This window comes from Lycorma delicatula, chromosome 12, assembly GCF_047948215.1.
Source record: "Lycorma delicatula isolate Av1 chromosome 12, ASM4794821v1, whole genome shotgun sequence".
Classification (NCBI taxonomy): Eukaryota; Metazoa; Arthropoda; class Insecta; order Hemiptera; family Fulgoridae; genus Lycorma; species Lycorma delicatula.
In genome coordinates, this window is record NC_134466.1 from 65652095 (window position 1) to 65664257 (window position 12163).

General features: G+C 26.0%; 1 protein-coding gene across 3 annotated transcripts in view; it reads right to left on the reverse strand.

The window, feature by feature from the left end:
- Nucleotides 1-12163, reverse strand: part of LOC142333408 (ATP-binding cassette sub-family C member 4-like) — a 200339-nt gene that overhangs the window by 67188 nt on the left and 120988 nt on the right. For all 3 annotated transcript variants that reach the window (XM_075380456.1, XM_075380457.1, XM_075380458.1), the window contains exons 6-10: nucleotides 10423-10645; nucleotides 5278-5434; nucleotides 2806-2944; nucleotides 1548-1658; nucleotides 351-575 (exon numbers count right to left, since the gene is read on the reverse strand). In XM_075380456.1, the coding sequence (XP_075236571.1) occupies nucleotides 351-575; nucleotides 1548-1658; nucleotides 2806-2944; nucleotides 5278-5434; nucleotides 10423-10645 (855 nt within the window). The remainder of the gene's footprint in view (nucleotides 1-350; nucleotides 576-1547; nucleotides 1659-2805; nucleotides 2945-5277; nucleotides 5435-10422; nucleotides 10646-12163) is intronic.

Below are 12163 nucleotides of genomic sequence, written 5' to 3' on the forward strand. Positions count from 1 at the left end.
ATAATGCATTGACATTATGAATTGAAAACTCATGCTGAGGCCAATGCCATGTTATTTGACATAGGAAGAGAATCATATTTCACTTAACACTTGATCAACAAAGCGTGAGCAATATTAATGGCAACAGATTTGTAACAGAAGTTATTTTGTAAACATCCATCATATATGGACTCATGAATATAAATAATGTCACATCAAAGTAACGTAATTTATACATTGAAAGTCTGGCAGCATGTATTAAGATGTATATACAAAAATCAGATTGCTGTTTTAGGGAAGAAGAGACATAAACAAAACAGATCAGAAGCTGATGGTTTTCTTTATTATAAAATTATAAAATATTAATTTACCTTTCCCGAACCAACTGATCCAATTACACCAGTTAAAGTACCTTCTTTAAGAACACAATTAATCGTATTCAAGGTCGGAGGATCACTACTATTTGAAATCCACGTAGCAGAAAGATCTTCAATGAGTACTTTGTTCATACTATCTTTACCATCACCTTTATTATTTTTATTATCATCAGTACTTAAATTCACTGGTGATTTATACTCCTTACGCATCAAAAAATTCTGTTAATAACAATAAACACAATAAAAATTAAAAAACAAGACATTAAATAAAAACTATTTCCTAAAAATATTTTAATAATAATATGCTAATACTGTACAAATCTGTAGCGATTTTTGTAAATCAATAAAAACCAACAGTTCAGAAAATTTGATCTATACATTCAGTTCCTCCACAATCACACACCCCTTAAGTTCCTTGACTACCTGCAACTATAATAATTTTCACAGGGGAAAATTTTCCATTTCTAAAAATCTGATCCCTAATTTTTTATTTCTAAAACTTAACAATTTCTTTCATAGGACCAGAAATGACTCTAGTTTGATAGCTGAAGTTAATATATACTTTATTAGCCAGGATAAAAGGAATATTAGAACATTAAGTGCCAAAAGAGTGAGCTATAACATTTTCTCTACCAAGTTCCAAATTGAAACTATCTCTCCCTTCCCCTCATCATTATTTTCAAGTAATGATACTAACATATAAGAGTATTAGAAAAAACAATACTTTCAGAGAAAAATGATGGATGTTACATGTTGAAAATTTTACACACACAAACATGCATGTGTGTGCACAGAGATTAATTAGTTAAAACAGTCTGATTGAAACTTAAAAGATCAATGTTTTAAATCAAGTGACTCGATAAAAGAAATTTGTACGTAGAAATCGCGTAGTATCCCGAAATAATTTTTCTAAAAATGTTTAGAAGAACGAAAGAAATCCAGACATCATCATAAAAAAAAAAATGAAGGGTGTATTTTAAAAACAGCTTGACCAAAACAACTATTAAGGTAGATTACAAATCTTTTGCTTAAAATATTAGTAAATTTACTGGGTAAATCTTTTAAGCTGAATGAGGAAACATAATATAACACTAATATCAGGACCAGACTTAGAGTAAAATATTTATGATAAAATAATATTGAAAAGATTAACAAAAAATAATTTTAACAACTAAAAAAATTATAATTTACCTGTAACCTACGAATTGATACTCTACATTCAGATATTTCAGCAAAACCCCGAACAAACACTCCAGAAAATGTTTGTGTTAAGGTTCCAAAGTAGGCGGCAACAACAAACACCTATAAATAAAAAAAAAAAAAAGGAGTAAGATAACATAAATAAATGTAAGTATAGAAATGTGAGACAATAATCCCAATTGTAAGTATGAGAACAATGTATGCAAAATGATACAAGCACACAAAACATAATGACACAGAGTTCACGTTCACTGTAACTATTAATTTTTTTTTTTTTTTTTTAATTTTATAAAATACCATAGCTAGTTAGTATCATCATTACTTATAACTAACATCACACTCCCTTGGTAAAATTTACACAATAGCTGGAGAGCTATTGAGTAAACTTGACCCATTATGAAGCTTTTCACATTGGCAGCCGATGGTGATAAGTAATTCAATTTGATATTGCTACACAAATGCAACTTCACAGAATTGCAATAGTCTTGCACAGAATTGCAATATTGTCTTTAACATACAGTCTCATAACGTGCTATTACAATTCAACTTGCAGAATTTTGTGTAACGATTTGATGGGAGAGATTGTTCCTTTTACCTGCACACATGTGGTTCTTCAATCTCTTGAGAATTTTTTTTGCTGCAAAATTTAAGAGAATAAATGCAATATTTAAGATGGAAATAAAACTGCAGAGCTCATCTGTAAAATCAAAAATAATTAAGGTGTTGAATTATTGAAGAACTTGTGTGAGCAGTGAGATTAAAAAACTTCCATAGAAACTGCTTAAAAAAATGTCCATCAACACAATACACCTGCTTTTAAATGCTACATTTAACTTGATATCATACGAATATTAGGAAAATGTTAACATTTTATGAACAGAACATGCCACAGTTAGAAAGGATGTAGTAAGATGTGTGGATGTAGTTTAAGCGTTAATAACCTCCATCTTAGAAAAAAAATGCCTACTTTAAAAAAAAATAAAAACGTATTCCTTAGATTGATTTTGTAAAAGTATGTAAAAGGTGAGGAACTCAATAGGTAAAATGCTATTTAGAGGTATTTAAGAGATAGTTTCAAATACTGAAGGTATTTAAGATAATTAGATGAAATATATAAGAAATTATAGATGTAAACATACTCCTGAAAAAAGTATGAACCTAAACCTCTTTAACATAGTCTTATAACGCGCTATTACAAAATAAATTTAAAAAATTTATCTTTTCAAATATCAGATAATGTATTAAATACCTTATCAGCTTCCAGATGATTTCCATTTAAGACAATAGCCAATAATGTTGAAAACAAAGCAATTCTTGTTGTCGCTAAATTAAACGTCATAAAAAGTCCTCTAAGGAATGATGTTTTTCGTACAATATCTAATTCAGCCCTGAAATAAATTAAATAATATTTAATAGTTAATTTAAACATCAAAAGCAATCATAGAAAAAAATTTCCAACACAGAAAGACACAAATAAAATAATATTAAAAAATGACAGCAGCTGCAGAATCTATAATTAGTTTAATAATAAATAATAAATGAAACACTTGAATTAGTTATGCTAAAAAGTTACTCTAAAATTCACTTCTGACTACTGAAACCAAACCGGTCACCAGTCACCACAGTATCAGCATCAGTAGTGCAGTAGCCACCAGCAATATATAGGTATAGACCACAGGTGAGGAAACTTTTTACCATGGAAGGCCACAATCAGCTTCAGCAATAATGAAAAGGCCACAAGAGTTAATATACAGTTGGTCATAGCTGTGATTTTTCTGTTTTTCATTTACACTAACACCCGTAATAAACTAAAATAAATAAAATATGTACTAAGTGGTAGGTGTAGGTTAATAAATGAAAACTTTTCAAATCTCTATTTAAATTGACATTTCTAGATTTATTGTATTATAAACAAAACATTTAAGTAATCGGTAACAATGATTAATCAAATAAATATTATTTAAAGAGATTTTTGAATTTGATTTTTACTTGTAAGTAACTGTATATTTGGTTCCACCTTTGTAACTTGCAGTTTGAATCGATCTTCTAAATGAGCATCACTTACCTGTATCCTTAAATGATTTTTAATCTGTCATATGAAAATTTTGATTAGCAACAGTAAGTACTTCCACACCAGAAAATCAAAAACGGCGTGCATATTGACGTAAGCGTGTGTATTCAACTGCATTTTTCCAACCTTCAATCAGGTCTTTTTTGTTATTACAAAGAGATTTCATAACAATACCTTCTCCCCGCTCAATTAGTTTCATTTGTAGCTCTTTGGGAGCTTCTGAGATATCAATCAGATGTGGTGCAAAAGTTAGTTTCATTGCAAGAGTATGTTCTTCAGAATCTAAAGTCTTTCTGCATATTCTTCAGATAAGGAATCCAAAACAGATATATAATCATCAAAGGTTTTATGTTCATATAAAAGTTTTGATAACTGCAGAAAATGTTCTTCAGATACATCCAAGTGAGAGAATAAAGTTTTGAAAAATGTCAATTTTCTTCAAAACATCAGAATTTTGCCGCATAACATACATGTGTTTATTTTTACCTTGCAAAATTAACAATTGCAATAAGCTTTATTCAGAATATCATGTAAAATAGTTGATTTAACGCTAAGATTTTGCTGGCACAATATACAGTGGAACGATATTATTTTTTCCAAATTAGAATTTTCTTTTTTTAACAAAGAAACGAATCCTTCTTGCTTGCCTCTGATGGAACATCTGTGCATACACTGACCAGATTATTAAAATTTAGTTTTGATTGATGTCATATTTCTTTGAAATTGTTAAAAATATCAATTCCACGAATTCTTCCAGTGAGTATGCCCAATGCGAGTAGTTCCTTGTACAATTAAACTCATCAGTTATTGCATGAATAAACTGTATGACTTGGGCTGAGTCTATTTTATCTGTTATTTCATCAAAAGCTACTGAAAAATATAAATTTACATCTTTAATTTCAATTATTTTGTGAGGTTGTTCTGTCACATTTGAAGCTAATTTGTGCTGTTTTTTGGTTATAGTTCTTCTTAAACAGGAAATGTTTATATTTATCAATTTTTTCCAGATTTAAACAACCCACTGCTTCAACGATACATTAATTCTTTTATTATTTCTACATCAGTAAATGATTTACTCTTTTTTCCAAGCATATGTGCTATTTTATATACAACATCAACTGTACAGGTACATTTTCACTCATAATTCCAATATTAGTAAAAGTTCTTCTGAAATATTCTCTGGGCCAATGCAGCTGGTTGCCCAAGTGGGAAGGTGATGGGAGAAATTCCAGCATGAGCATACGCCAGTAATTCTTTCAATGCTGGGAAAGAGATGCATAGTATGATCAGTGTTTTTGCAAACAGAAAGGATATAGTGCTGCTAAGATCTACTGTGACTGTCACATGGTAGAGAAATGTAGATTTATTACTAGATCTGCTAGAGAAACGTAGAAATGTAGATTTATCATGGCTTTTAACTAGAAGTCCTGAATTAAAAGCAGTTGTTCACTTTGGGTATTATGTTAAAATATCTAACTCTCTGAATGAATTATATTTTTTTTAATTTTCTACATAATTTGCTGACTGAATCTGAATATCTTCATTTCAAATTTTTCACATTCGCAATATTAAAATTTTGATCTCAGAACTTTGAAACAACAATATATATCTAGTTTACTTTTTCTTTTTTTTAACATTCTAAAAACTTACTTTCGTGCTGCCATAACCAATTTTGAAAACGGTTTTTCCCAAGCATACATTTTTAGAACCTGTATTCCATTAATAACTTCATCTGTTAAACGGACTCTTTCATCAGTTCTTAAAGCTATTCGTAGACGATACTTAGAAGATAAACTTCCAACATAAGCTGTAAAACAGTAAATAAAATAATCTAACATTAATGAATAATCAAAATATATTAAAAAAATAAAAAGTTAACTGACAAAATAATTTTATTTTGAAATATAATTATATAAACATATATTTTTTTTTTCTTTCTAAAATCGATCTTTTCAGGAATCATATTCCTCTGAACAATACAAATTATATTAACCCGATCACCCCAAGTACAGAATTAATAAAATAAAATAGGATGGCCTTATTCCAAAATCCAAGCAAGAGTGCTTTTTGCGAGTAGACAGTTTTACATAACTTTGGCTAGCTAATCCACATGGATTTCTATTTTGTTTTTATTATTGATTTTAATTTTGAATTTCAATTTAATTTTAATTTACAATTTAAATTTAAAAAAAAATTTAGTTTTATTTCTATTTTGATTTAAATGAAAAAGTTCTTTTAACAATTTTAAATGTCATTTATAGTATAGGGTTTTTAATTTTAATTTTTAATTTGCAACGAATGATTTGAAAAATTATATAGAGCAACTGATGATCCGAGGTACTCGTGAAAATGCTCTTGCTTGGATTATGAAATAAGGTAGGTGTCATCCTATTTTATTTTATTAATTCTGTACTTGAGTTGATCAGATTAATATAATATATATACATACAAATAATAGGTATAATAATTAAAAATAACTACTAAAAAAACTATAAATATTAAAAATACAAACTATTAAAAAAATAACTATTTCCTCATTAGATAGTAACAAGAATTACCTTGAAAAAAGTGGCCTTGAAAAGATTATTTAAAAATTAGCCTTCAAAATAATTTTTTTTTTTTTAAATAGTTTTATTTATTTTTTATTATTTTTAAAAAAATAACAATTTATTTTGAAATAACATTATTATTTATAATGTAGTATGAAAGATGTTGCCTTAAAGATATTTTAATAATAAACACATATCTATTAGCAATATTACAATAAAATTTCATTTAAACATACATTTTTAAATTAGAAAGTTTATTTCTATTTATTATATTGAAAATATATTCATACAATTTTAAGATAAACGTATCAATTTAAATAAAAATGATTACACCATTTTATTTATATTTTTTTTTTTTTTTTTTAATACACGAAGCATTTACATCATTAGGAATATTTAACATGGATTTTCAATATTATAAAAAGAATTTGTATTGTAGTTTTATATCAGTAAAGAGAATGATTTTATATTATAACAACTAAAACTGATTTTTATAAATCACTCCCCAGTCCCAATTCAATCAAATAGTATAAACACTTCAATCAAATAGTATAAACACACCAAATAAGTCTTTTAATATGTAGCACAGCTATGGAAAACACACTGAAAGATAATTAATATCTTTTTCTTTTATTGGTAATCAATGAATACAAGATATTTTATAATGCAATAAAGAGAATTACTCATTTAATATAGTGAGGTAAAAGTAATTTTTATAAAATTAGTTCGAATAATGTTTGACTGAACTTCACTAATTCAAACCAGCTTTTTTATATGCAACAGTTAACAAAGATGCAATTGTTAACAATACTACAAAAAATAATGTAGTTAAAAGCAAAACACAATTAATTATTGTGTCTTTAAATATTTTTGTTTAAATGGGTTTGGTGTGAACTGAATTGTTAAAAGTTTAGATTCCATTTCATTTTGTTATTTGAGTCAAAGTTTGTTTCAACAACACCAGTGGAGTATTGCTCACATAATGTCAAATAAAGTCTCCATTGCACTGCACATTTTCTAAATGAATACACAATGAATAAATTTGAACTTATATAAAAATTTAAGTAAAATCAGAATATACAAGGAATGGCGGAAGTATAAATCTACTGTATATCTAGAAATTTTCAAATATTTCTTTGTTTCAAAGTAACTTTTATAACTAATCTGAATTTTTTCTAATGCAAAAAGTAAAAAATTACATGCATTTAATACAACAAATTAGATTTTTACACTTATAATAATTTAAAGTAGTATCATAAATGAAACTCAGAGAATTAGAAGATAATTCATTTTACACTCGGTTAACAAATAAGTGAAAACTAGATTGTATTTCAAATATTGAAACAGATGTATGCACTTGCATAAAAACAGAATATACACCTACAAACCAACTGGTTTCGTGGTTTATGCTTATCGATAAAAACTTTGATTGTATACATACAATACTTGCGATGATGCTTGTATCAAATGTGAGGTATAATTGATAGTCATAAAGTTTTATTGTATTTTTTTTATCTCGTATCTCATTTCTTTAAACTAGCAATAAAAGCAGCTTATTTGAATTTTTAGTGAAAGAAATAAAAATTTAATATTATTTAATAAACAAAACAATATTATTCAGTAAAATCAATTTTTAAATTGTCCATATTTTCCTCTGTACTAATTAATTCAAAAGCAAAAACAAAATTCAGCAATCCATCACAGTACAGAACCAAATAAGAGCTCTTACCTTATATTTTCATTTTTATTATTCTTCTTTATGTATAAACAGTGCTTTCGAGGAATTCATCAGTTGATTAAAATTAAAATTTAAAAATTATACATTAAAATAACAAGAAATTATATATATGTGTAGTCAAATAATTAAAATTTTTTAAACTCTGTGGCTAGCCACTAAATACAGCACTGTACTAATTTAATAAACAGTTTAACTAATATAGCCAAAAGTGCTAATACTATAGCAGCTTTGATAAGAGCATCATTATCAAGCTCTGTCTGCAGATTGATTAGGCTGAATTTCTCTTTATATTTATAAATATGGTATTTCTCTAAAATGTCCAATTTTTTTATAATTATCACTTTCTTTTGTAATTTCAATTATTTTCAAGTTAGTTTCTAAGTCTGTAATAGTGTTTATTTCTTTATTAGATGGTCTGGACATTAGAAAAACCTAATTTATTGTTTATATAATATCTAAAATGTTCTATAAAGCTTGCCTTAAAGGATCTATTAAAATAAAGGATCTATGTGTTTTCCCGATATAAATTTTATCGCACTCATTACATGTTATTTTATAAACGCCAGATAAACTATTAAAATCATTATTACCATTATTTTTCTTTTAGTATAAGAGTATTTCATATAGATATTATCAAAGCTATGTGTATTAACTATAGGTTTCAATGTTGTTACATTAATAGGTTTTAAATTTTGTTTTCTATAAATATTATCAATTAACAAGGTATAATAATTTTGTTAAGGCATGGCCCATTGGTATAAGTATATAATTATAGTTAATATACAAAAAAACTGCTTACCAACAATTGAATTCAACACGTTCAAGCACTTTCAGAATTAAATTCCATCATATTTATGGGAGGAACTCCCATATTCATCTTATTTATATCATTAATTAAAATGCCATGTGTAAATTGTAAGAAAATTGTGACATTTGCATAAAAACATAACAGTTGGTAGTCAGATGTTTTAAAATTATGTCAACGTAAATTAAAAGTAAGATGGATCAGTTTGGCCAACAACTTATAATTACTATTTAATACTTGCTTGTGTAAAATGTCATTATTAAATTTTGTCTGTTCATTTATTAATTTATTATTATTTAAATATATATGGTATATTTTTGTAAAATAATATTATTATATGTATTATTAGAGTAATCAAGTATGTTAATAAATTTATCTGGGTCATAATTGTGGTTATTATTTATTATATGTTTGGCAAAATTTGATTTATCTGTATGACCTTTGTTTATATAATTTAGATGTTATTTTATTCTTACTGAAAATGATCGATTGGTCATATCAATGTATTTTAAATCACAACCTGCACATTTCAAGCTATATATTCCATGTTTTTTCTAAATTGAATTTGTTATTGTTTTTTGCAGGATCCACGTTATTTATATATTTTGTTATTAGTTATGCATGCAGTTCTTAGCCCAAATCATTTAAATATTATGTTGAATTTTTTATAATTTATATTATATTCAATTTTAGGTAATTATTATCATTATTATTAGTTAATTTGATTTCATATTTTACGTATGTTTTGTGTTTTATTTTATTATATAATTTATCTATTAAGTTTTAATTACATCCATTAGTTGTGGCGATGTATTTAATAATATTTAAATTTTATTTTTGTTTTTTTAAATATTTTAGTGCTCTACATAATTTGTATGTATAAGGAAGGTGGTATTATTGCCAAAAATGGTAATTCAAATGTTTGGGGTTGAAAGGGAAAATTTTTAGTTGAAAGGGAAAAACATTTACCTAAAAAGTTTACTATCATCAAACTTCTTTTTACTAATCTGGAAACCTTTTTTTTCCCATTTTTAATAAAAAAAGAAGTCTATATTTCTAAAGGAGATACCTCTAAATTGCAGAAAGTGAAAATTATTATTATTAATAATTAAAGTAATACTTTATCTGAATAAGCTAAAAATGAAAAATAATATTTAAACCAAACACCAGAGATAACTTTTACAGTATTTAAAAACTTTTACAATAAAGTTTTTAATTATTGTTAAAGAATAATTAGAAAATTATTATGATTTATATTTTATTAATTAAATAATTTTAATACTTACATTAATAAATACTGAACTCATCTTATATCAACATAATTCTGTATTATTTATAAAAATTAATTTTTCTTCTACAGTTAATACGTTTCGTAGATATCTCAAAATTTCAATTACAGCATAGTTAAAATAATAAAATATAGAGGTATGTCTACTATTTGTCACTGATATAAAATACCGTTATTCTAAATCCAAATAACATAGATTTAATTTAGTTAAATTTAAATAGTTAACTTATTTTCTAATTTAAATTTCTACATAAATATTATGATTAAGCAGCAACCTTGTTAAATACTCAATAGAGAGGAAAATAAAATACAGAGAAAATGGAAAAATTAATTTTTATAAATAATTATAAAAGATGAAACATGCTGGATTATTTATAAACATAGAAATTCATAATAATATAATATGAATACTCACATAACAATGGAACAACCATAAAAACAACTAAAATTCCTATAAGTCCAGCCCATTTAATTTCCCTGTATAAGATAACAGCAATCACACAGGCAAGTAAAGGTGCTGACCACATATAATGACATGTTGCTGTCACTAAATCAAATCTTGATACATCATTTGATACAATATTTACAACTTGACCGGGTGAAATATCTCCAAGCGCTGTCCTTCCAAGTTTGAGGCACTAAAAAAAAAGAAATAAATAAAAAAAATTAAGATTATATATAATATTTAAATATATAATATTAAAGATTATATAATTTTTGTTTAATATTTATTTATTCAAAATATCTGTTTTTAATAGATGTCCATAAAATTTAAGTATTCTTTTTCTTATTGTAGTTTCTATTATTTTCAAATTTCTGTAAATTTGTTCTGAGCTTTTAAACCTATATTTTCCATTGACGATTTTATGCCCATGAATTTTTCTTAATATTTTCTTTTCCATTTTAATTAATTTTTGAAAAATTCTGCAAACATTCCATTTCGTATAGGGGTTCTAGTAATTTATTACAAATAAAATTATTTATATGCCTAATATTTTGTTCAAGATGTATATGAAGTAATTTATTTACTAGCAAACCCAGCAATGCTTCGCTATTGCTAGATTTGAGTATATATAAAGATTAAATTAACACAACTGAAAGTTTGATAAAACATTAACAAAATGAACATTACAGAACTTCAAAAAATTAACCTTTTCCCTTTCTTCCTTTCCTTTTTCCCATTTTCATTTTTACCATATTCCCTTTCCCTTTACCCATATTTCCTCTTTCCTTCCCCACTTCCTTTATTTCCCTTTACCTCTTCCTAATTTCTCCCTTTCCCTTTTCTTTTTTCTCCTTTCCCCTTTCAATTTCCTTTTCCCGTCTTTCCTTTTAACAATTTTCTCCTTTTTTTCCATTTTCCCCTTCTTCCCTTTTACCTTTTTTGATTTTTCCCTTTCTCACTTTTTTCCCACATGTAAATCAGTCCAGTAGTTTTTTAGTCTATAGCGGACACACATATCGGAAACATTGAAATGGAATCGTAAAATATTTAGTATAGCACGTGTTGCTTTTACACCCAACAGATATCACTGTTTTTCAAAAAAAGCATGTTTTTACCAGTCACAGGTATGACATCTCAGGTATATAAATAAATAGTAGGTATATAAAAACACCTATAAAAAAGCACATATTTGAATGCAATGTTGTGTCTAAATTTCAAAGCAATCGGTGAAGAACTTTCAGAGATTTAAGATTTTGAACAAATGAACATTTACATTTTTATTTATATAGATTTCTCGAAAAGATATATATTTTTTTTTCAAGTATATTAAATTAAGGTTTTGCTATAAATAAATAGCAACAATGATGTAATACAAAAGTATATGAAATGAGTTGTTTATTAATTATATGCTATAGTAATATGATTTTCTTTGATATGGCATATTATCTACAAAAATTACTTTTTAATAGCACGTATGCATTACTTTTGCTGCAACCAGTAGCACATGTTATGCATGCCAGGTTATAGGTGTGGGGTAGAGGAGGTAAATAGAGACAGAATGGAGGGAGGACCTGCCAGTAGATTTTACACATACTGTAACAGTTCATTTTATATCAGTAACAGAAATGATAGATCTACTTCTCTATAATCTTAAAATATATCTTTAATTAACTTTTATAAATATATATATTAAATCTATTAATATAAACCA